This window comes from Triturus cristatus, chromosome 5_1 (assembly GCF_964204655.1).
Source record: "Triturus cristatus chromosome 5_1, aTriCri1.1, whole genome shotgun sequence".
Taxonomy (NCBI): Eukaryota; Metazoa; Chordata; class Amphibia; order Caudata; family Salamandridae; genus Triturus; species Triturus cristatus.
The window spans coordinates 11,406,619-11,433,419 of NC_140587.1; the positions used below are offsets into that span (position 1 = coordinate 11,406,619).

Here is a 26,801-nt window from a genome sequence, read left to right on the forward strand (position 1 = left end):
CTACTCAATGGATGTCCTAGTCAACAAGGAGATGGAGAAGGCACTCTGGGAGCATAAACACTGTGACCGCATGGTACAACATCTAGACATGCCTCGCCTAAGAGTACTAAGTGCATCTTGGTGCTTGTCATTTCCTCCAGTCTGGATGGACTGCATCTTACCTGTCCTCCGATGCCTGTTTTGCAGAGAAGAATGCGTGTTAGACCTTTGTATGACACTCCCATCATGTGTGCAACTGGACATAAAAGCTTCACTGGACCCGATAACGGCCCATGTTTTGCACTGTCCTCAGTGTATACGCAATGTTGAAGGCGGCATTCCTTGAGCTACCACAAGTAGTATCTGCTCCTGTTGGTTTGGACATCGGCTCCTCCTCTGACACCCAGGCCTTGGACGGCATACAGGCTGCCCCAGCAACTACTGTAGACAGTACGGAGGATCATCTGTGCTCAATTGACATAATCTGCGAGGTGTTACAGGGACCAGCTTATCATGGGCGTTGAAGAAATTCGACCTTTATTAAACAAGCAAAAATTTGAAACTCGAAAACACAATTAACATTCCTTTAATTTTTGGACATTCATTGCTTTCTAATGTTGATAGTGATTTGGACTATACCTATGGACAATTTAGAGCTATGGCTTGAATAATACTTTTAAAAAAAATTGAAAAGGTTTTAGATTTTTTGCGAACTTTTAAACATTTTAGCAAAACATATGTTTTTATTATAATAGCTTTATGCGTACCGATATCTAGTCAGCCTAGTAGTACGTTAATAATTTACATATGTCGTCCAGACAGAAGAGGAGTGGGTGTTATATTACATATAGGTATCCTAATATAGGCACAGGTAACATTGCAACCTTTCACCTATATTATTCCCTACATTTGATAGAACGGAACTGGAAACTGCACCCGTCAGGAGCCCATCTAAAACTTCTCCGCCAGGCTAGAAATGCTGACAATAGGAAAATCCTCAACACTAAAAAAGAACTCTTTAGAGCAGAACTGGAGAACGCCAAGAATAGACCTCGCAAGCTATTCGACTTTGTCAAACATCAAACTGGCAAAAAGCTCCAAAGAAACCCTTTTATCCCTAATATCATGCAAGGAATTTTCTTCCTTCTTCTGCAACAAAATCTCTGCCCTAGGAAAGGAACTCAAGTCCACAACCTACTCCCAAACTCCACCAGCTCCACCTCTTCACTCCGCGCTGCCCAGCCAGACTTCACCCAAAAAACAAGCGCACTGGTCCAACTTCAAAGTCTATGACAAACACTCTGACTCAAAAATTCTATCCTCCTTAAACCCTAACAATCACTTCAATGATTCTCTCCCATCTAACTGCCTAGCCGCCGCCTCTCAGGCTATCATCCCTGCTTGGGCTGCAATAATCAACGCTTCCCTCCTACAAGGATCGATACCTGACTCTCTTAAAGCCGGCCAAGTCGTACCCATCTTAAAAAAACCTCCACTAAATCCTGCTTCCCCTGACATCTACAGACCTATTTCTAACATCCCACTCCTAGCTAAAGTTCTAGAGAAATGTGTGCAACAGCAGCTGAGCCTACACATCACTAACTTCCAACTACTAGACGACTTCCAATCTGGGTTCAGACCTGGACACAGCACGGAAACCACACTCCTCCACATCGTGGATGACGCCCTCCAAGCCCTTGACCAAGGCAAAACCTGTCTACTAATCCTCCTAGACCTATCCTCGGCTTTCGATACGGTTAACCACGAAACACTCCTTAAACGCCTCAAACTCAGGATGAGCCTGGATGGCACCATTCTTCAATGGTCCTTCCTCCAGAATCACTCACAGAGTCCTGATCAACAGAAGTCTATCAGCTCCCTCTCCACTCATGGTTGTAGTCCCCCAAGGATCAACCCTGTCCCCTACCCTCTTCAATCTTTAATATGAACTGCTCTCAGAGGTGCTACCACATGTATGCCAACGACACACAGATCTACATTAAAATCACTTCTCCTGAGGACTTGCACTCCCTGAATTAGGCTTTGAAGCTAACTGTTCACTGGCTCACCTCTAACCAGCTCAAACTCAATGCAAAAAAACTAAGTTCCTTCTAATCTCACCACCCAAAACAAATCCAGACATTCAAGAATGGATCAAGACTATCACAGTGCTAAACTGCTCTCCTAACATTGTGGACTCTGCTAAATCCCTTGGAATTACCCTAGACGGCATCCTGAACATGCGTGGCCATATCAACTCAATGGCAAATACTCCCAGATTTCACTTGAGCTACCTTAGAAACCTGATCCCTTTCCTCGACACCCCGATCCAAAAATGACAATTCAGGCACTAGTCATCTCCAGACTAGACTATGGATGCTCTACCCTCGCAGGACTACCCAGAAACTCTCTGGCCCCTTTGAAAGCCTGCCTCAACGCCGCCACCTGAATCCTAACTGCTTCAAAGACATTCGACCGCATCTCGTCCCACCTTGAACCTCTGAACTGGCTTCCTCTTGAGGCCAGAATTCAATTTAAGCTGGCTTGCATCAGTCACAAGGCCCTTTACTCCAAGTGCCCTGCATTTCTCACCCAGAAACTCGTGATATCTGGAGGAGCCAGAAACTCCCGGTCCGCCTGAGACCTTTTGCTCAAACCCGCATGCTTCAGAAAAAAAAAGTACAATCGAGCCTTCTCTGGCGCTGCCCCAAGAATATGCATCTCACTCCTGCCCGCCATCAGAAGACTATGTTCTTTGGCATGCTTCAGAAAGGAGGCCAAAACGTTCCTAATGTGCATATTCCTCTCCTAACGCTCACATTACAATCAACTCCGCGACCTGATTCCACTTACCATTACAGCAGTACCCGGCTCTTCCGGGCATCCCACCGGGGATTTGATACTGCTTTTTTTTCTTGTTCAATGTATGGACTTGTTCTTATACCAAATGTATCCAGGTATTGCGACTGCTTGTGTTCCCAATATATTGTTTCTACCTGTCTTTATCCCAGTGGCTCCCTCTCCTCCTAAGTCATTTGTATTCCACCTGTCAATCCTGTAAAGCGCTCTGATACCTTCAAGGGTCCGGTTCGCGCTCTATAAAAACTAAAATGAAAAATGAATAACATTACACACATAACGGTTTACAGGGACTGACCTTTTACCTAGATACGACATTCAGAACACAGGTTTTCCCTAGTTCGAATCTCATACATTATGCATGAGGTTTCATGGAAGCACAGCAGGACTACCATCTCCTGTATAATATTTCTGTATAAAGTTCAAGCCCGAGGTCATCCTTACTACGACACAGCAATACAGCAAGGTAGGACCCATGGGGAAAACTATTAGTATATATATATATATCACCACTTGCTCTGATAGACAGAGGAGACTGCCCGGCCGACACACTGACCAGAGACGCTGAGGTTCCTGCATGCAGACACTCCACCTCACATTGGTCTTACATCCTTTGTGGGGTATCCAACTCGAGACCAGGATGGGGTCCCACAGTCTCTCACTTCAGGTATTGGGGTTGATTTAATCCTAGAGGGATTCTTGGCTTAACACCTGCACACATACTAGGTACAGTTAGGTACGTCTAGTTAGGAGGCATCATAGGAGTATGCTATCTTTTATCATGTGTTTTCTATATTCAAATGTATTCATGATTTCTTCAAGATGGTAGAGCTATACCATCCATTTAATTTCTTAGTGCTTCTAATCATATATCTCTGCCACTGTCTAATTTTTGTTGCAGCTCATCTATTCTACACTGGAATTCCAGCTGTTCAATAAATCTTTATTGAACACGCCTGCCTGTTTATTCTCTGTATCTCTCTGAGACAGACTAAGTGACCTTGAATGACTGAGCGAAACATAGTATATTGTTTCCAAGATTCTGAGGGATCAGGGTTGTCATGTTCAATGGTTGCCAAGAACTATTCTCTCGGCATTAAGAGGAGATTCTAGTGGCAGTGTGAGCTGGCTAATACAGAAAGGCCAACGTATTTGGTGGGGGTGCACGGAATCAGTCGTCCACCAATCCCACAGTATATGTTGTCCAAACGCGCAGCTCCTGTATAGGTTATATAGGAACTACACAACAATAATACCAGAAAGAGAGGAGGGTGAGCCCTCGGAATGATGAAGCTATGTTGAAGAAAAGGTTGTGAAATTGTAAAAATATGTAACTGATGTTGTAAAGCAAGAGTGTTTCTGCTATTGTACCGTTTTAGTAAGGAAAATGTACTAAATGAAATCAATAAAAAAAAGATGTTTAAAAAAAATAATAACTCCTCCTACATGCATGAGAAAAACCCAACTATGGGGATTATTAGGATGGCAGGCAGACTTTCCTCTGCCTGCCACCCTAGCGGTGCTGGGACCGTCCGCCAGACGTGCAGCGGTCCCACACCACTGATTAGGATGCGACCGGCACCCCCTAAGTGCAGCCCTCCATCCCCCCCCTCCCTCCGGGAGCCCGCAACAGGCCCCCAAAGCTATTCCCCGCCAGCCTGTCCATGGTGTTACAGCAAATAAATGATGGACGGAATGCTGACAATGCAAACATTCTCCCCCAGTCAAAAGATCTGGGTTAAATCCACTGTTCTATTGCTCACTACGCCACCCCAGTTTGGACCCAGCCATATGCAAATCAGTCTTGACCCTGTGCCCCATGGGAACAGTCTAGATAGAACTGCCAGGCCAGGTCCTCCCTGGACTGGAAACAAGCATCCTGGGACAGGTTTCAGGGTATGTCACCCTTCTTAAGCCAGGCTAGCTTGAATCGAGTGGCACAGTGAGCAAGGGACCCACGTCTGGGCATACCCATACCACTTGGGGCGAAATGTGTTACAGTAAACAAATGATGGACGGAATGCTGACAATGCAAACATTCTCCCCCAGTCAAAAGATCTGGGTTAAATCCATTGTTCTTTTGCCCACTACGCCACCCGAGTTTGGACCCAGCCATATGCAAATCAGTCTTGACCCTGTGCCTCATGGGAACAGTCCAGACCGAACTGCCAGGCCATGTCTTCCCTGGACTGGAACCAAGCTTCCTAAGACCGGTAAATCACTTCTCATGCACTTATAAAATCACATATTCACTACCTTTGCATTCCTCTAATCTGTTAGGTACCTCTCATTAATTCAGTAGATATAAATAAAACATTTATTAAAGCAATCTAAACAAATACATGAGTCATGACATACTATCTACTTAAGTAGATAACTACTACATACCAGAAAGAATAAAAATACTGTTTTCTTTTGAGCTACATTTTGACTATTTCTAAAACCGCACAAACTGTACAAACTAATATCAAAATCATAATTATTAACACCTTATAAGATCATCTTGCAAACAGCACAGTTGTACCTCCTTTTTCCAAACTATCTATAATAATGCAATATTATTAAACTATACCTTTTTACAGAGAAGATATAATCATTCCTAATAAACTGCACCTTATATTAACATTTTTTAAAATACACATTCTTAGTGCATATTTAACCAATTAATAATAAATAAAAGGCATCATTCAACTATACCTTTCAAGACACTTAATAATATATATTACTGCACATACTATTTTTTAAACAAACTTCAAATATAATAGAAATTATCCCAATATATATCTATACATTTAATAATTTAATTTAAAGAGCACAGTTTCAGAAAAATGTGAAATCTAAATCAACTAAATCTCAAAAAATATAACTCACCTTTTAAATAAATCTGTTGACTGAAAAATTTCACACACTCAGACAGGATTGTGTTTAACACACAGTCAATATAGAACAGCACACTTTCCAAAGTCAAACCAGTATTGACAATTTTTCCATCCATATACACATAAGACACAAATTACATTGCTTCCCAGTGTTTTTCAAATTGAAAAACGAATTTCCATTGGTCATAGATATTAACACTTTTCAACTGACATCTTCACCCCTTGTGCTTAATGCCAGTTTCCATAGCAACAGCTCATGCAATATTAAACTTAACTGTCAGGTCAAAAGTTCAGCCCAGAATTTTGGCAAACTACAACAGCAAGTATGGTTGCTTTTGCAAAGCATGCCCTTATCCTTTCTGCTGTACCTTTCCTACATTTGTTACTAACCAATCAGAAACATGCTTTTTAAACAAAGTAAAATTCACCCTATAATTGAATGTAGAATTTTCTTAAACAGCCAATCAAATCTCTACTTTCTAAAACACAGCATCTTGTCCACCATTTTGGATAGATTTCATTCTGCTACCTGCCTACCTCAGCTACAGACATCTTCTGATTACCTACAGAGATCCCTTCAAGATGCTTTCTGTGTGGATTATTGGGCACAGCTATGTTTTCTGGTGCAAAAGGTATGCTGAAAGCAGAGGTATTGACAAAGACCTAGCTTGGCAAAATGTAGACATTAAATGGATTGGACAGACAGGATTAAAGTGGCACCAATTGATGCCATTGGTTAAATCATTTTTGCATCTCCAACACCCTGACCTCATAATTGTGCACTGTGGTGGCAATGGCCTAGGCACATTGACTGGGGTAGGTCTGGAAATGCTAATGAAGGACACCTTTGCAGAATTGATGTTACTTTTCCCCCAAACTGCCTTTGTCTACTCTAACATATGCCAAAGACAGAAATGGAACTGGTTCAATCATTTCTGTCCACAGATTGAGAACGCTAGAAAAAATTTAAATAAAGCTGTTTTTGCTTATCTCAGAGACCATAGTATGGGGTCCATATACAACAACAATATGCGTTTTGATATGGATGGTATCTGCAGGAGTGACAGTGTACACTTCACAGACAAGGTAAACAGAGTCCTTCTCAACAACTTAAGACTCTGCATCGGCACTTACTACAGCTACAAAAACCTCTCAATAAACACAAGGGCTCTTTTTAGAGCCACCCAAGGTCCAAACATATAACCTAGGTTTATAATAAAAACATCTAAAAATGTTTTGCTGGGAGCAGTGCACCCCTCAGGTTCACACCAGGGGGTCGCACTGGGAGCCGCGCACCCCTCATGTTCGCACCAGGGGACCATGTGGGAGCCGTGCACCCCTCGCGTTCACACCAGGGGTCCGCACTGGGAGCTGCGCACCCCTCGCGTTCACACCAGGGCCGCGTCTCCAAATGTTTAAAAAATAAAACTGTCTCCTACCAGTAATTTATATTCGCCCCTTTGACCCCATCCCCTAGGGCCTAGCCACTTCGTTGGGGACCATGGGGGAGCCCCAATGCCCCCACGGTCTCGCCGGCTCCCCGCGTCCTGCGGAAGCCAACATTGCTTTTCCAGAAGGAGAGCTGCTGACATGCAGCTCCCCATGTGGAAAAGCAATCTGCTTTAGATTTTGGAAGAGAGAGCAGGTTTCCCTGCTCCCTCTTCCAAAATCCAGACCAGAGCTTGCTATGTTAGGGCGGGAGATGTGCTACCGCCCTTTCATAGAAAACAGCAGTGTCTCAGGGGTGGGACCCCCCGGGACACTGCAGGAGCCAGCCCCGGGAGGTGGTGGACCCCAGGGCATGTGGGGGGGCTTGAGCCCCCCCACACAGGTATTTTTTAATTTAAAAAACAGAGCCCCGGAGAGGTGGCAGTCAACGGGGCTGTGGGGGCCCCCGCGGGCCTCAGTTTTACATTTCCAAAATCCCCCCGGAACCTGGCCCACCAGGGGGCTTAAACTTAACGAAGCGAGGAAGCCCTTGCTTCGTTTTTTTATTTTATGTCTTGTCCGGATCCACGCCTCCAGCGCGCCTTCCGCTGCTTTAAAAATAATGTTTTTTTTGTCCCTGGGGGTCCTTGTGGGACCCCCTGAGCAGGCCTAGGGGGTCAGGGTGTTTCTACCCTTCCTCATTTTCTTTATTTTCACCTTTGTTTCCTTTTTTCCATTCGACTCGGTTCTACCGAGTCACAAGATGGCTGCCAACACTTCCTGGTTTGGAGTGTTGACAGCCAATTAGAATGAAGCTCGTGGTCGGGAGTGTTCGCGGATCCACCGTGCCTCTATATATTGAAACTTTATTTTTTGATTTTCTCAGTTTGAGAAGTTGGCCTGGCATACGCTGGTCACTAGTTATAGTGGCCACCTTGCACCAGTCCAATTCGACTCTTATGGTAGATAAGTTTAAGACAACCTTTTAAAGAAAGCTATCCTAGTGGTAGCTGTGGAGAGCAGCCTTCAGGCTAAGTCTCAGAGGAATGTAAAGCAGCATGTTTTACCTTATAATCTCTTGAATTACCAAATGAAAAGGACACCACACAGGTATATATATCAAATATATATGTATTTATTACTAGACACACTCTACTAATCTCTTTATGAGATTAGAAGTCAGACACATATGCAAATATCAACGTTTCACAATAAGTTAAGCACAAATATGGCTGGGGCCCTAGGGGCGTACCAGACCATATACTAAAACAGAGGTTTAGGAATGTCGACTTGCGAGGGGACAAGGCCTAGGGCCTGTAGAATCGCTGGGGTTTCACTAATCCACCCAAGGCAGGTAAGTAAGATACCCACGGGAGACGCGTGCAGTGTGAGAACACCGCTGCGGGTTCCCTATTGATTTCAATGGAGCAAGTCGCGGTTTGATTTTTAAAGTTCTAGGGTACTTCGAGGAAGTCTACAAGCAAGCCACTTACAAGGTAAGTAATTCGAGGGCCAACACACACTGGAGCACCGGAATGCACGAGTTACCTCACCCAGAGAAGCCGGGTGCATAGGTGTCTTTTGGTGTCGGAATGTGTCGTCTTTTTCTATGGAAGCCGAAGATGATTTGCTGCGTGCAAAGACTGGAGAAGTGTCCTGGGGAATCCAAGGCTGGATTCAAGATGAAGAGGACCTGAAAGCAGAAAGGACAGTGTTCACAGTCACTTGCCAGTGACCCGGGGCCAGGAAGATGGATGCCCACGGAAGTTGGGTGATTTCAGGTGATCAAGGGTGTTTTGACTCTTCAGCCAAGAGGTCCAGGAGGCATCAACGATGACCAGGAGCTGGATTCGGAGTGTCCCATGATGTCTGCAGCTTACTGACGTCTCGGCAACCAGATTGGAGCCAACAAGCCTTGGAAACAGCAAGTCTCGTGGAAATTGAAGAAAGTCAGCGGTGCAAACCAGCAAGGTCTGAGGGACTCACCAAGCAAGGGTAAGTGAGGGCAGGCCTGGAGCAACCAGGGGAGCCCTTTGGTTGGATGAGAAAGTCTTCAGGGGACCCACAAGCCAACAGGCAAGGAATTGTGAAGACGCCTTGAGAGGATTCACTTAACAGGAGCCCACGGTCACTCGGGACAAGGTAGGCCTCTGATCTTCAGTGGAAATTCTGCTGGAGGCTTGGACCACATGTGGCCCAATGCACAAGTTTGTAGATTGTTGTGAAGGGTTGCACTCGACCATAGTGCACGGTACTCAGGTATTGCTGTTCCACGTCACTCGTGGGGTCCACTCGCCTCAGCTCATCTGGGGACTCACAATGGCCGTCGAGAAGTCAGGAAATCCACTTCTGGGGCTGCAGGGACTTCGGACTCCCACTTCCCTTTGTCCAGTTTCACGCCAGAGCAGGGACAGGTAGCCCCTGAACCGGTTTGAGCTGGCATATGCACAGAGGAGCCTACTGCTCCCCCAGTGCAGGACTTCAAAGCACTCTAGGAGTGCCCCCACCCAGCCCCAATTCACTAAATCCTGTCTGGAAGGTGGTGACACCTCCCTGTGACAGGATGCCTATTGTTGGGCCTCCTCCACTGTGAGTTTCAGTCAGCAGCTGTAGGGCAGCCCAGTTTCAGTGTCTTTGCTGGTGGCATCCATTTTGTGATGCCAGGGCTCTTTCAGATTTCTACTGTGTTTCCACAGTGGGTACATGTCGTCCCCTCTAGAAGGGTGGGATCATACTCCCACACCAGTTCCTGGTGTGGGGGTATGATTCCAAGTTGTTTGACCCCAAACACAACATGTTTTGATGCAGTCATTCCAAAGTTAGCATTTACCGGTAGGTTATAATGCACTTAAGAGTATGTGGTTTTTACCACATCCACAAACAGCCACAGAGAATAGACTCTGCCAGCTCATGCAGAGGCACCCCCTAACATTGCAAACCAAGCACCCTGCCCTCAGGATTGATAGGGCCTGCCTTAGGGGTGACTGATAGGTTTATATGTGTGTGTAAGGTGAGATATAGGGACCTATACCTCAGTGAGGAGTGCTAACACGATCTCACCCAGGTTGCAGTAGCAGGTCTGTGGTGTCAGATTTAGTCTGCTTCCCAGGGGTGGCATAATACATGCTTCAGCCCCTGGTAGGCCTGTGAAGTACCTATGCCCTAGGTACCTAAGGTACCATATACTAGGGGCTCATAAGGCACCACCGTATCCAATCACTAGTGCATCGAATATGCACACCAGTCATTTAAGGGAGTAAGCAGATAGGTTGGGGTCCTGGATAGCAGGATCCCAGTCAGACTAGTCAAAAACCATTCAAACACCATGAAAAAATTGGGGGCAACCATGCAGTCAGATTCCACCTTCCTACACTCAGCAACTACTGAATGGATTTACACCATTTAAGAAAGAGAGTTCTTTCTGAAACAAGGGCTATCTTTATGCCAAATTTTGTGTAATTCCGTTCAGCAGTTCGAGCTGTAGCCGTGTCTAAAGTTTCCTATGAAAAATTGATTTTCTGACCACTTTATTTTGAATTTCTCAGGAACTAATGAACAGATGTACACCATTTAAGAAAAAGAGTGCTTTCTGAAACAAGGGCTACCTTTTTGCCAAATTTGGTGTAATTCCGTACAGCAGTTCGGGCAGTAGCCGTGTCAAAATTTTCCTATGGAAAATAACATGAAGAAAACACGTTTTGGACCCCCCCTTTTTCTCGGCCCCCACTTGCCTAATCACCCCAAAACTTCCAAGATAGGAGCTGATGGGAGCACCCCACGAGTTTTGAAAATTTCACGAAGATTTGTCAACCGGCGCCAAAGTTATTGGGAAAAGAAACAAGCATTTACAATGCAACGGTCTCGGCATTGTTAAAGTTAGAGCTATTGGCATTGCTCATGACAATGCTGTTTCTTTAAATGTTTTAAAAACATAAACAAAACTAATGTCATGAGCAATGCCAATAGCTCTAACTTTACCAATGCCGAGACCATTGCATTGTAAATGCTTGTTGTTTGTTTGTACTAGCCGTTGCATGCTGGCGCTCGAGAGGGCGTTGTGATGTCAGCACAGAGCCCAGACCAATCTCCAGGTGCCCGAAGGTCTCTGATTTACATATCAGTGGTCATTGCACCGGAAAAGATTATCAGAGAACGCCTCGTGCCAGATCCCGAGACAATACATCTGTGCTGATTGCGGAATTACTGAAGAGGAAGATCGCAGATGCCTGGAGGAGAGCGCCGACTCTGTCGCTCCAGAGGCGATAATTGCCGTTTGCAGTCAATCTGTGTGAGTCACTCGCACATGAGTCACAGCGGAGCACTCCCGCCTCTGGTCAGGGCGGTGGAGGTAGACGAGGGTTTCACTAAGCAGCTCAGCACGAGACCGCAGCGAGATGCAAAGCCAGAGTGACCCGGCTCAGCGAGGCCATGAGGGTTAAGAACAGGGAGGGGCCTTCCCTCCTTGCTTTACCTGGCACTTTAGAGCAGGGGGGAGAGGTGCACCCCGAGAGCTGCGCCAGTCGCCCCACACCAGAGCAAAGGGAGAGGGGCACCCTCAACGCTGCGCCAGCCACCTCACACCAGAGGAGGGGGAGAGGGGCACCGTCAAAGCTGCGTCAGCCATCTCACACCAGGGCAGGAGGAGAGGGGCACCCCGAGAGCTGCACCAGTCACCTCACACCAGAGCATAGGGAGAGGGGCACCCTCAACGCTGCGCCAGCCACCTCACACCAGAGCAGGGGGAGAGGGGCACCCTCAAAGCTGCGTCAGCCATCTCACACCAGAGCAGGGGGAGAGGGGCACCCCGAGAGCTGCGCCAATCACCTCACACCAGAGCAAAGGGAGAGGGGCACCCACATCTTCAACATTTCTGAAACTTCCACTTTGCAAACAATGTGATGAAAGCGATGGCAATTATTTTACAGTGCAGCGATCGCCGATTTACATGCCCACATCTTCAACATTTCTGAAACTTCCACTTTGCAAACAATGTGCTGAAAGCGGGAGAGGCAAGCACAAACGCAGCGTCCTTTTCGGATTCGGGGGCGTGTTTTGCTGTTGTCTCCTCCTTGAGACTTCTCGCAAAAAACACGCCCCCCGATCCGAAAAGGACGGGGCCTAATCGGAGTGACTGACCTCTTCTCCAGTGGCTGGCCAGCATTTACGAGGCCAGCCAATGGAGAACAGGGGAGAAGAGGGGCGGGTTCAAGCCCCTCTTCTCCAAGTCATTAAATTTCCGACTTCCGGTTCTGCCTTTCGGCAGACCGGTAGTCCTCGACCTAAAAACGAGTTTCCTATGGAAACTGGGTCCTAACAAAACTACCTACTGGCGACCGCCAGTAGGTAATATATAGATATATATATATATATTTATATATCACCAACTGGCGGTCGCCAGTAGGTAGTTATAGTTAGAATCTAGTTTCCATAGGAAAAACTTTTTTTGATTTGCCAAATTTCTCACCTGCAAGACCGAGTTTGCGATCTATGTGCTGGAGTGTCCACGTGGCCTGCAATATGTTGGTAGTGCCAAGTTGCAGATCCACAAGAGGATACTCCAGCACATCAGAGCAATCCATGGTAGCAATTAGAGGTGGGCGGAATTTGCGTAATCGCGTTAAGCAAATCTCTGCGAAGGTGTCAAAAATCTCCACAAACACATGGAAATATCGCGATGATGCGGAAGTGCTTGCCCAGCCTGTTCGCGATGTTTTTTTTGCATAATCGTGTTGAAAATGTGTAGCCAACTTGCCCATGCGGTCGCTGATGGGTGCGGCCTTCTTGTTTTCACTTGTCCCCCCAGCTCGCGATGCTTATTTCCTGTTCCGGGTCGCGCATTGCATGCTCACGCTCGTTCGCGAAAAGTATTTCCTGTTCGGGAACGCGTATTACATGTTCGTGACGCTTTTTGCGTGTTGGGGGGGATATCGCGCGGACTTGCCCATGTGGTCGCAATGGGCTTGGCCATCTTGTTTTTTACTCTATTGCTATGGTTCTGGGGCCTGCTTTTCAATCCTCCCTCTATCTTTTCAATCCTTTGTTTCAGGGAACTTTTTTTTGATCTTTTATATTTATTATCTATCTTTCTATTTTCCTGATTCTATATTTTTTGTTTTTGTCTACTTTTTGCGTGTGTTTAACTACTTTTTCACTATTTTTCTATTACCTGCTTTTTTGATTTCTTTTACTTACTTTTTAAATTTTTACCTTTTCGTTCCTGCCCCCTGCCTACCCGGAACCATGGCAAAGGGCCACAGGGCTCACCGTAGCCAGAGCAGCGACCGCCTTCCTTGCAGAAGGTGGCATCCACACGGGGTGCCGGCAGGGGCCTTATGTTTAGAGGCAGAGGTGACCGCACTGGATTTTTTTGTGCAGCGCCACCTTCCCTTAACCCTGGCAGCAGGCGGCAGGCCTGAGTCCGGGTACGGGCTCCGGGAATGTCAGCAGCGTTGGGGAATGGTGCACCGGCGGTGTTTCGCCTCTCTGGTATCCGGCGCACCCATAACCAGTTGACGCACCGGTGGTCCGATATCCTGGACCGGGAGCAGGACCTGCTGGACCTGCTAGGAGTGGAGGTCCCGGGGCTTGGTGAGTAGCTATTTAATTATTACTACTTTGTGTCTGTTCTTCTGCTCTGTGTTATATATTGCGAATATATTATTTCTGACCAGCTAGAATGCTGCTGCTTACATTGCAGGCGAATTACGTTTAAATGTCTTCTGTGATTGTTATGACACAGGTGTAGGAGAGTAGCATCTGCTTCACATGGGTACCCCCACTTTTTGCTGGTCTTTCACTGTTTTTCGACTTTAGTCTGGCTGTGGCCCTGCTAATCAGGACCACAGCCTAGCTGCTTCCTCTCTAAAATGGTTTTCATGTACATTAGGTACATATCTAATTGGATTCTGGAGTGCCTTATAAGCCCCCAGTATATGGTATACTATGTACCTAGGGCATTGGTACCTCAGAGGCATACCAGGGGCTGCAGCATGTATTATGCCACCCCTGGGAAGCACTCCAAAATGACACCACAGGTCTGCTACTGCAACTTGGGTAAGGGTGTGCTTGCACCCCTTACTGTGGTATGGGTTACCTATATCACTACCTTATACAGACACATATAAACCTATAGACCACTCCTATGGCAGGCCTTGACAATCCTGAAGGCAGAGTGCTTGGTTTTATGTGAGAGGGTGCCCCAGCATGAGCGGAGCCCCTCTGCAGCTTTCGGAAATCCTTCCTTATGCCTGTTCTGTGATACAGCCATACCATATACTCTAAAGTGCATTATAACCTCGCGGTAAATGCTAACTTTGGAATGGCTGCATCAAAACATATCGTGTTTGGTGTCAAACACTTTGGAATACTACCCCCCTTCCCCCGCCAGGTCTGGCGGCGGGGGTAGCATTCCACCCTTCTAGAGGGAGAGACATGTTCACACTGACTAAACCCGGTTAAATCCTTTCAAAGCCCTGGCATCACAAAATGGATGCCACTGCCACAGACACGGGTCTGGCCTCCTGCTGCTGACCGAAACTCCGGCAGGGGAGGCCTGGACAATAGGTTTCCTGTCACAAGGAGGTGTAACCACCTCCCCAGACAGGCAGATGTGTATTGGGGCAGGGTGGGAGCATTCACAGAATGCTTTTGAGACACTGCCTGGGGCACACAAGGTGTCCCTGGGCAAAGCCCAGTTCAAACTGGTTGCAGGGGCACTGCTCTGGTGCGAAACTGGACAAAGGGGAAGGGGTGTAACCACCCCCACCCCAGGCCCACCCATAGGTGGGGCCTTAGAGGTAGTCCATCCCCTAAACTTAGTATAAGTATAGGAACCCCATCCCTAGGACTTTAGATTACCCTGGACACACCTCTGAAACATATATCCTAGACCTTCGACTTTCTATCTCAACTAGAAGATGGAAGAAATCTCCCTTGGGGTCAAGGAGTGATTCCCCTGCTTGGCAGGCACCAAAGAAGCAACTGACCGGTCTGCATTGCTGAAGCTCCCGCCAGATATCGAAGTCTCTCCATCACCAGAGGTGGATTTTCAGAATTCCCCGAGGCTACCCTCAGTCCACAGCAAAGCTGAGGCCCGTGGCTATCGCGGGTAATGTGGAACCGTGACCCCTGGACACCGTGAACTTTTGCAGCAGCAACACCTTCCCGGTCATCCTCGAAGTTGTGCTTTGGGCTCCGAGTAGCCCCAGCCTTGAGCACTTCCTGCACCGAAGATTGTTGGCCTCCACTTCACGAGTGACCCGTGCGCAAGCTCCAAGTGCGACCACTCGAGGCTCCTTCGCGATCACTAGCCCGTTGGCTAGCAGGTCCCCACGAAGGCAACTCTACTTCTAACTGTTCTTTTCTGATTGCTCGAGACTTGTGCTTACTTACCCTCGCTGGGTGAGTCCATCAGACCTTGCTGGTCTGCACCGCAGTCCTTTCTCTGATTGCCAAGGCTTGTTGGGTCCTTTCTGGTCGCCAAAACCACAGCGCTCGACAGACTTCGTGGGACAGCTCGAATCCGGCTTGTGGACTTCGTCGACGCCTCCTGGACCTCGTGGCTGAAGAGTCAAGACACCCGACAATTTACCTGAAGCACCCGACATCTGTGGGCATTGGTCCATCCTGCCCTAGGTCACTGGCAAGTGACCCAGACTCTGTCCCATCTGCTTTCAGGTTCCTTACATCCTAGATCCAGGCTTGGATCTCTCCGGACACTTCTCCTCTTCTCGGCAGCAGCAGTTCTTTGCAGGCTTCCATTGGAATCGACGACGAGACCCGACACCAAAAGACACCTATGCACCCGGCTTCCCTGGGTGAGGTAACTCAAGTACTCCAGTACTCTCTAGGGTGCTAGCCCTAGAACTGTCTTAGTCCAAAAGGGTTTGGTCCTAGTTCGATTTGAAGTGCCCCTAATCTTTAAAATTCCAACCGCGACATTCCCCATAGAAAGTAATAGGAACACGCGGTTGTGATTCTACACTGCATACGGCTCCCGTGGGTCCCCGACATCCCTACCTTGGGTGGTTCCTTGGGGTCCCAGCAATTCTAAAGGCGATAGGCACCTTGCCTATCTCAGTCGTGGTTCTTATACCACTATTTTAGTATATGGTTTGGTACGCCCCTAGGGCCCAAACGTGTATTTGTGCTTTTACTGATGCTTAAACAATTGGAACTGAAGTACTTCGAACTCCAGTCTCATAAAGAGACTAGAGGGTTGTGATTTATCTTAAATACATATATTTTGAATATATACCTGGTGTGGTTGTCTTTTCATTTGATCGTTCAAGAGATTATAGACTGGTAAAACAAGCTGCTTTACATTCCTTCAAGATTTAGCCTGAAGGCTGCTCTCCATAGCTACCACTAGGACAGCTTTCACATAAGGTTGTCTTTAACCTATCACCATAAGAGGTTGTTTGAACTGATACAGCGTGCCCACTAGAACTAGTAGACAACATATATCAGCCCACCTTCTCACAAGAGAGACTCTAGTCCTTCCTTTGTCCTGTCACTAAGAGATAGTGGTGGATTGATACTATGAGGTCCATTAGGATGACGGGCGGAAAAGCACCCCTACCACCATGGTAGCGGGAAAACACCACCCGCCAGGACCGCGGGAAAACCGCTGGTTCAATTATTATGCTTCACAGTGGAAATCTGACCTGGGCAGTCGGATAGCGGCGGTTAACATTGTGGCAGGCGGTGCTGCCAGCAGCACTGCCACGATGTCCAAACAAGCATGTCCTGCTTGTCTCTGCACTATGTTGCAGGCACTGCACAGTGCCTGCCACCTGGTACAGGGACATGGTACCCCCCCAGTGCACCCACCCCCCCAACACATTGGGGGTTTGCAATGGACCCCCGTAGACATTCTCCATATGCCTTTCCATAGCGGTTCCACCGCCGCAGAAAGCTGGCTACCGCCTACATCATAATCGTGCCGGTGGTGCTTGGCCCTGATCCGCCACAATTGTAGAGGTCCAGCTCCGCAGGCCAGGCAAGCGGGCTGACTGCAACCGGCGGAAAAGTGTCAGGCGGAAAATCACACCACTGTGGTCACGACCGCAATGCTAATCGGACCGGCGGTGTTCAGGGCTTCGATGGCGAGTGGATGTCTGCCGCTGGTCCGGCGGTTGCAACCGCCCGCCCGGCGGAGGACATCCGCCCTCCATCCTAAAGGACCCCTTAAGCTTTGTTACCTATTAGTATGAGTTGGTAATTTTTTATTGGTCTGCGTGACGCACCCTCTGTTATGTCACATGCTGCTGAGTGCTGCTTACCCCAGTCCTTAGTAGAATCTTTTGTAGTTTGTTCATTGAGTGGACTGGTAATAGGCTTAGCACTAGCAGAACATCAGCATCAACCAGCCAACAATTTAGTGCATGCAAAAATGTAGGCATGTGTCCTCCATTTATGTATTTTTTTGGACTAAAAGAAGTGGAAATGCAGACTTAATGAACAATTGGCACGCCTGGAATAGGTGAGCTAGGTCAGGTGGTATTTAGGCTTAGTTAGTATTCTGGAATTAGAATGGAACACTGGATTAGTGTTGATAAATAATAACTAGTCGGTCTGCGAATCCCCCGATACTACTAGTCGACCAGATTAGATAGGTCAATTTTATTGTAGTTGTTGTTTACATAAATGTTTTTTTGACCGTTTAAAAAAATATTTGATTTGTTTTACACCAATCATCAATGTTTGTCTCTTTCTTTCTTATATCTTTCATGATCAGCATCCAAGGGCAAGAAGACAGGGTCGAAGTTGGCGGGAGTAGTTGAAGAACAACAGGGACAGGAGGACCAGGACGAGGGCTCTGCTGCTGGCCCCAGTAAGTCTTCCTGTTTTAAATATTAATAATTATTATTCCCTAACTTTGACTGCACCTTATTTTTTCTGAACTATTGTTTCCGTTTCCTAATGCTATTTTTTACCAATTCTCTTTCGATCTAGACTATCTTTTCCTAAATTCTTGTTATCACTGCCTCTAACTGCCTCTGCTATGACTCTCTTTACTACTACTATTAGTCTATCTGTAGCTAAGCTTGCCCAGTTGGCCACTCTTTATTTCAAAGGTTTTAAACAAACCTCAGATTCACCAATAGCCCTAGCCATTGAGTCCAGTCCTTTGGGTTGTCCTCTTCTACTACTTCTAGTCTTCTTAATCTTGAGGCTTTCTTAACATTGAGGCTTTGATAATTCGCAACAACAAAATGCCCAACCAGATTTTACTATTTTTGATAAGATAGGACATACTACTACTGTTGTAGGGATTCTGCACATACAGAACTTTGCACAAGAAAATTGGATGTTGGTGATGGGAGGTTGGACCTTCCTCAAACCTCAATCAGAACAGAACCCACCACAATCCCCTGCCCGACTAGTTATAATAGTGTTTCATTACTATTAGCTCTCTGAACCCCCCCAAGATACCCAATGAGTAGACAACCCAGAACATAACATTCCCGACCTCTCAGTCGTGGACGCAATGTACATGCACAGTTTGCACACCCTTCCTTTCACTCGATCACTCGTGTAAGTCCATCCACACCAAATACCACCGAGTCTATGTAAGTTCAAAAGTTTTATTTGCAACTGACAAGCTCTGTACGTTGTTCTATAATGCAGCACCAACAGCAAAATGCATAAGATTAAAACTATAAACATTGTTGCACTTAGTTACACTTACAACAACTACAAGTCCATAGAACGAAGAAAAAAAATGCGAAATCATGATAACTGAACAGTGGTGGAAGAACCACCATCCCCTTTGTAGGAATATACTTTATATAAAATTATAAATGAAGATCTCTGAGCGAATTCTGTGGACCCCTCACCTTAGAAGAACCTAGTACAGGTTACATCATAAGCTCTGCAAATATCTGGTTTGTAGAAGGGAATCTTCTGTCTGTTAGGAGAAAAATGGTGCACGTTAGCATATTGCAAGCATTTCTCAGTCGTGCCAAAAAGTGTAGCATTTTGGATAATCAATATGGACTAACACCAGAACTCCATACCAAAGTGGCTTGTTTTGTTTGACCTTGTACGCAGCGCTTAGACAGTAGCAGTATGAGCTGATGTGGGCTCAAAGGAGTCACTCTTTATACAACAAGCTGCGCGGAAACGATGCGTGTGCAAAAATAAAAGACACAAAGGTAAAATGGTTACATGGCTCGGGCTAACTACGCAAAGACTAGAATGCCCCTCGGGACCATATAATTACTAGTGTCTACTCTACTACCTGATTTGTACTAGTGATTGTTAGAAATGGGGGTCTCTAGTTGGCAATGGCTGGCCACTGTCCAAGTAGGGACCCTTCTTCCTAAGTCAGAGTAAGCAGACTACACCCTCTGATAACCCCTGCTCAACCCTGTGGTAACGTAGCACGAGCAGCTAGGCGTATCTCAGAAGCAGTGTGTGAAGCTTTTATGAGCATACACACCACACAGGTAGTTATAAAAACGAAGTATCTTTATATATAGACTTATCACAAGACCAATAACAGTAAAAATCCACAATACTGGAAAATAGGGTTACTCTAAAAAGGCTGCAAAAATAGTTCAAGGTGTGCAAAGAGGTGTTCAGTTCAAGGCAGTGGTCTCTGCGACCCTTTTATTCACAAGATACCTGGATTCTGTAGCAAAGCAACAAAAATGTCGCTAAGGAGTTGTAGCGATGATTTTCCTCACGTGTGACCAGCGATGCGCTGAATCCTTGCCACAAGGGAGGATGATGCACTGATTGGTGTGCAAGACAAAGCAACAAACTTCTGCACGCTAAGCCGGCGATGCAATAAATTCCTTGCCGCGAAGGGAGGCTGAGGCGCCGAGCCTGTTGCGTGTGCGATCTTGTTGCGATGAAAGAAAAAGGCATTCCGCGAGGTAGCGACGATCCTGATGCAATGCGATGAAAAATGGCGAACGCTCAACGTCCACTCTGCGATGTCATGAAGCGATGAACTCGATGCGATGATCTTTGGTTAGCGACTGTTTTGAGTCCCGCAAACATGCAATGTGATAATCTTCGGGTTAGCGAACGCTTGGCAGCCCGCAGACAGGTGATGCGATGATCTCCGGTAGCAAGCACTCGGCGGCAGCAGCGCGACGATTTTCCTTACGCTCTTCAGCTGCAGCGGCTCGCTAACGGGCGTCAGCGACGATTTTCAGCACTCTCTTCTCCACAGTAGAGCTAGAGGCCCTGGAACTCACAGGAGCCTCACCTGCAGATAGAAATCTTCGCTGGGAGGAAACAGGAGGCTGGTGGTGGAGCCTGATGTGCCTGAGACTCCTGCAGGAGGCTAGCTCTCTTCTAGCCCTTGGGTGATTGCTGTAGCAAAAATAAAAGTTACTTCAAAGTCATTTTCCTCTTCTTTCAAGTCCAGTAGTAACCACTGCAGGCCAGTCCAAGAAACAGTGGGAAGGTGGTGGGAGCACGCTGACTTCACGTCTCGGCGTCATTACCTCTAAGCATCTTGGTCAGTGTAGTTCATTATTCTTGACAAAGGACAAAGTTCGAAGTTTCACTTGGCTCAATTCCATGATTTTCATAGCGTATCCCTAGACACGTGTTTCTGGATTTCTCCGTCATCAGTAGGGAAAAAGTTCATAGGTTGCTGGACGTGCTGCCGCTTAATTTTCTCGGGCATAATTCCACTCAGGGCATGCAGGCACTCCCGAGCTCGTCAGCTCAAGGCGGCTAAAGGGAGCCTTTTAAATTGTGGGAAGGTGGTGGGAGCACGCTGACTTCACGTCTCGGCGTCATTACCTCTAAGCATCTTGGTCAGTGTAGTTCATTATTCTTGACAAAGGACAAAGTTCGAAGTTTCACTTGGCTCAATTCCATGATTTTCATAGCGTATCCCTAGACACGTGTTTCTGGATTTCTCCGTCATCAGTAGGGAAAAAGTTCATAGGTTGCTGGACGTGCTGCCGCTTAATTTTCTCGGGCATAATTCCACTCAGGGCATGCAGGCACTCCCGAGCTCGTCAGCTCAAGGCGGCTCAAGGGAGCCTTTTAAATTGTGGGAAGGTGGTGGGAGCACGCTGACTTCACGTCTCGGCGTCATTACCTCTAAGCATCTTGGTCAGTGTAGTTCATTATTCTTGACAAAGGACAAAGTTCGAAGTTTCACTTGGCTCAATTCCATGATTTTCATAGCGTATCCCTAGACACGTGTTTCTGGATTTCTCCGTCATCAGTAGGGAAAAAGTTCATAGGTTGCTGGACGTGCTGCCGCTTAATTTTCTCGGGCATAATTCCACTCAGGGCATGCAGGCACTCCCGAGCTCGTCAGCTCAAGGTGGCTCAAGGGAGCCTTTTAAATTGTGGGAAGGTGGTGGGAGCACGCTGACTTCACGTCTCGGCGTCATTACCTCTAAGCATCTTGGTCAGTGTAGTTCATTATTCTTGACAAAGGACAAAGTTCGAAGTTTCACTTGGCTCAATTCCATGATTTTCATAGCGTATCCCTAGACACGTGTTTCTGGATTTCTCCGTCATCAGTAGGGAAAAAGTTCATAGGTTGCTGTTAAGTATTGTCATAAGGCTAAAAGGATGGAACTGTTTAGGTAATGTGGTTGTTGCGAGAGCGTTCATATGAAACAGTGAAGCAGCAGCTAATTAGGACCCTGAAGGGAACCCGCATAGGTAAAAGTTTTAAAAAACAAGTGTGGGTAATGTCAGAAGCAAGTGGCTCCTACAGGGACAGTAAACAAAAACTATTTTCGTTAAAAAAAATACTAAATGCTAGAATCCACACTCTAAGGAGTTGTTTGCATGCTCTGTGTTTACCGCCCTGTATGTGTCGCTTGTTTGTAGGACACAAGGACACACTGTGGAGAAGTGTGGCTCAATGATTAGAGCGGCAGATGCAGAGGTCTAGCCTGGGACCAGGGTTCAATTCCCCGCCTCGGCGGGTCTTGGGCTCAAAAATTCCACAGACCTGATAATTCTCGCCTTGGTGCCATTCCAATCATGGAGTCCCACTCTGCAACTCTGGGCAATAGCTTGCTTAATCTCCACAACAGCCCCCACAACGCTAAGGATGCCTGGCCTCTACCTTGGGGGTGCCCATGAGTGGATGCCTCACAGGGAAAACCAGGAAGGGTTCCACAGCGGTATTCGTACAAGCGCCTTGAGACCCTTGCGGGTGAGTAGTGCGCTATACAAGTATCAATTTACATTTACTGTTGGCAATAATATGAAAAGCATAGCAGGGAAGAGGTAGGCGAGTTAATCATTGATACACCCCATCCCCTTCTATAAAAATATGCCTTCTGTAAACAGGTTAGCTCGTGAAAAACATACGCACAGTGAGGAAGAAATGTATTCATATTATACTGGGAGCAAAGTGAACCAACCACGCACCACCGCACTCACAGAGAAGAGATGCCTTCTCTCTCGGCGAGCCAGGCAGGCCAGCTCGACTGTTCATCCTTCCAGTGTAAATTGCACACGTTTTATGTAAAGCACTCCGAAGCCTAAAATAAACCACGAAAGCCCAATAAACAGATTGACGTTTATTTACCACATTTAGTGATTTTAATTAGGATCCAGTATGCAGCTTAAAACTGGGTTGAAGTTGGCACCTAAAAGGTTCTTGGTACGTGCAAATATATTTATAGCAGGTCGGGGTGACCAAATTCAGTCTCTAGACGGGTAATTTAAATACGTGTTAGCCCAAGAGACACAGGTGTTTCGGGCAACAACTCAGCCTTAGCGTGTGGGTGAATGCCTAGCAACCCAGGAGACATTTGTATGTAAAGGGAACTCTGCATGCGCGGATTGGGGGCAAGGAAGGTCATTATTGTTAGATGTACCATGAAAGCTTTGCTGAGAGGGGGTTCGGTGTGCGATGAACTGTTTGATGGAGGGGGTGTGGCAGACTGTGAGGTGTAGGTCCCAAGGTGCCATGTTGTTATGAGAGGGTAGAGTCCATGGAGTGCTGGTTTTGGTGGGGGTGGGGGATGGTGTCTGCTGAAGCAACCTTCAAGTACAATATAGTGTGAGTGAGGGGAGGCACGGTGTAGGGAATGTGGAGGGGCAATAGTTGCTATAGTATAGGTGTGGGCTTTTCCTTACCATACCTTGAAGGACCACGTTCGGCCACATGCTGGTCCCTGCTTCTGCTCGCTTCATAGAGGAGCAGATCCTGTGCGCTAGATAGATGCATTACAGGACTGTGGAAATATGGATTTTTATGATCAGTTATGTCCCCTATCTTGGACCCCAACGGTTTCATGTACATGCTACAAGTACATGTATGTTCCCTCCAGTTCCAGTTATGAAGACGCAAATACATTTGTGTCCACCGTCAGGATGTCCTCTTTCAGATCCGCCATGAATGGGCTGGATATTCGATTCCTAAGTACAAAAGGCCACCGACTTTATATGGCTCAGTTACTCCATTTTTGCAATTCAGGCGAGTAGGCCCTGAATGCTACCATCAAGCCTTTCCCTGCTTTCTACCTCTGACAGCTCCAGTCTGAGCTCGCATCTGTACCCATGAACTGTGTCCTACTCCCTGTGCGGCTAACGATGCCTGACTCGGCCGGTCTGCCTGCCTGCCAAAAAACTGTATTTCACCTTCAAGTTATCGGCTGAGGAACATTTCTTTCAGCTACTGAGCAAAGGGCCCGGCTTCTCTGTCTTCATGCAAGTAATTCATAGCCCTGTTACCATGGAAGATTTCTGCCCCTTGCATCTCATGTAGACACTTAGACGCTTGTGCACGCACACACAGTCAGTATAGAATAGATTTTGTCCAAGAGTCCTTCCTTTGTGGATAACATAGTTCTTTAAACATAGGATGTTAGATATGATTTGGGATTAGGTTGACTTGACCCCCCAGACTTCTTGTCTCCACATGTAGAGCTAAATGTCAAGTCCCCTTCACCCCCTAGTTGCACGTCAATCACACGTCATGCTGCTGCGCGCGCATCTCTGCCAAGTATTTCTGCTGACATTGCGAAATTATTTCATAGATCCACCCATTTGTGACATCACAACCAATGACGTTTCTTTGTTACGCCCAATTACGCCCCTTTCAGTTACGCATGTAGGGTTTTATCTATACTATCAATTGTTACGCCTCCTGCATCTGTTTCATTGTAATGTCTATTCTATAAAAGTGATTACTTGTCAATAATGTATTGTACTTCACTTCCTGAACCTCCGTGGTGATGGAACTTGGAGTCCGCAATTCGAATTGTCCATTGGAATAAAGCCCATTCCGAACCTCTTATACCACGGATTCTGCCTCTTATTTTACTGAGCTATTTTTATTAATTTTCCGTATCAAACTAAGTCCCGGTAATTAAATTATTTACCACATGATTGGCGCCCGAATAGGGACACTTTCTCATCTCACACGCCGGTGGTGCGTTGCAGGCCCGGTCTCCTGCCACAGCTGGACGGACAACAACGCGTACCAGCAGGATTTCCTGTATCTCCCTCCGGTTAAGCGGGGGCGACTGAGGCTGCGATCAACACCCAGACGAGGCGGTGAGAAGTGCGAAGTATCCCGACCAGAGCCTAGCTGAGAGAGCAAGATCCGAGGTATACAGAGGCCCACCAAGTTCCGAAGTTCCGAAGTTCCGAGGTTCCGATGTTCCGAAGTTCCGAAGTTTTCGAGTCGAGTCCAGTCCGGTCCAGTTCAGTTCAGTTCCGTTCCGAGGCCTTCCGTTCCGAGCTACCCGGTGAGTACCATTGCCGGGGAGGCGTTCTGACGTGCACATAGGTTGTGCCGGTCAAGACGGGTTTGGGTACACAAATCCGGTCTGCACTGTTTCAGCAGTGTATCTGTACTGTTTAGCAGTATATCTAGTATGTCAAATATATAATTCAGAAGCATCTAGTTATTGCCGAGTATTATGCTTAGTGACTAGTTTTTAGATCATCGTCATCATTGTTGTTCATTTAAATGTTAAATGTTAAACGTGTTAATACGTCCTGCATATTGTGGTATGAATGACTGTTCATCATTGTGTTCTTTGTATTAAGTGTGTTCAAGATTAAGTATCAGATCAGTTGGCAATATGCCGCTCTTTTCAAAATTAAGGCAGATCACAACTAGAAAAGGGGTACTCGAAGAAGCTGTTCCTATTCCTCCTAGGGACACTCCAGGGTACTTCATGTATCACAAACATGGCTTGGACGCCATATTATTTCTTGATTTATGGGTAGACTACACTAAGGAATTACCAGAAAGTCAGAGGTGGCCCGCAGCTGGGACCTGGGATGCAGAGTGCATCATGAAAGTAGAGGAAGAGTTATGGAAAAGGAAAGCTAGACAGTCACAGAAAGACGCCGTTGAGTTATGGCGTAAAGAATCCCATAGACGTACAGAAAAAGCACTCAGACAGGAAGAGAAAAGTAAGGAGAATTCAAATAAAGTCCGAGAAAATCTATTAATTGAAGAAGGTACACGAGTAAAATCAGAACAAGTAGACAGACAAAGAAATGCCCTTATGAATGGTATGTATCCACTTCTGGCCGAAGGGTTACCTAAGGCTACTCCGGAGATACCAAAAGACTTGCCACCCCCATTGTTTCCAATAAAAACACATCCAAAGGGGCATCCCAGAACCGCAGAAGATGTTTTCCTTTCCTCATATTTAGATGACGCAGCTCCCGAGTATGCTAACCCCGCACCGCATAGACCGTCTGCGGGGGGGGTTCAACGTCAAGACCTTGTGTCTGTACCTCCGCAACAACAAACTCCGACACAAGTTCCGGCAAGCACATCTGTCTCTACATCTGTTCCTACAGCTGCTTCTACAGCTGTGCCCACACCTATAGTTGCTGTATCACGTTCAACAAATCCTTTCACGTCCGGCACCCCAGAAGGTGCTATCGGAGGTACAACAATTCCCCCCTTGGATTTTTCTACGCCACCCAGAATAAATAAGCTTACCTTGCAAGAATCAGCACATCCACGTACGCCCAAACTTATAAATACCCGCACGCTTAAGGAACTTCTAGTAGATTGTAGATATGACCCTGTGCCCGGCAAAGAGGACGAAATGATCCTGGCATCATTACGTATCAGACGAGCTGCGATGTATTTAGGGAAGCTACCAGGAATGACTATGCATCTAGATAATATATATCATTTTGTCCAAACAGGGCGAGATTCTGAATGTATTAACAGAGCTATGGAATACCAGAAAGTGGAGATACAGGGGGAACTGTTGCGTTTCCTCATATATTGTGTGATCAGAAATCAAGACCGACCGGGGGTAAATCCGGAAGCAATGCAAATTCTTACGAGATGGAGCCAGAATATATCAGAGGGGAAACATGATAGGCAATCATGTATAGTAGCCATGTGCCGAAAGATCCGTAAAGAAATAGAACGAATACATGAAGAGAGATTGGCGGTAGACCAGTTTGAACAAAATGAAGAGGGAGAATTAGAATTACCCACAAGACAGTCAGAAACTATAGCCTATGTAGGTAGAGGAAGATCTTGTAATAATAATAGATGTTTTACTGATCCGATACGTCCGATATGTCCAGATAATAATAGGAATTTCCAAACACCTATAATACATATAAGGTCTCCCGAACATTCGTTCCAAGCCGCTGACAAATTACTCCGAGAACGAAGGGGTTATCACCTACTCGATTCTATGGATGAACAAGAATTAGCCA

General features: G+C 46.5%; 1 protein-coding gene across 1 annotated transcript in view; it reads left to right on the top strand.

Moving 5' to 3' along the window:
- LOC146829954 (GTPase IMAP family member 4-like) overlaps positions 1-26,801 on the top strand; it is a 214,127-nt gene that overhangs the window by 99,764 nt on the left and 87,562 nt on the right. The window contains exon 3 of the mRNA XM_085603992.1: positions 17,884-17,979. Coding sequence (XP_085460118.1) covers positions 17,884-17,979 — 96 coding nt within the window. The remainder of the gene's footprint in view (positions 1-17,883; positions 17,980-26,801) is intronic.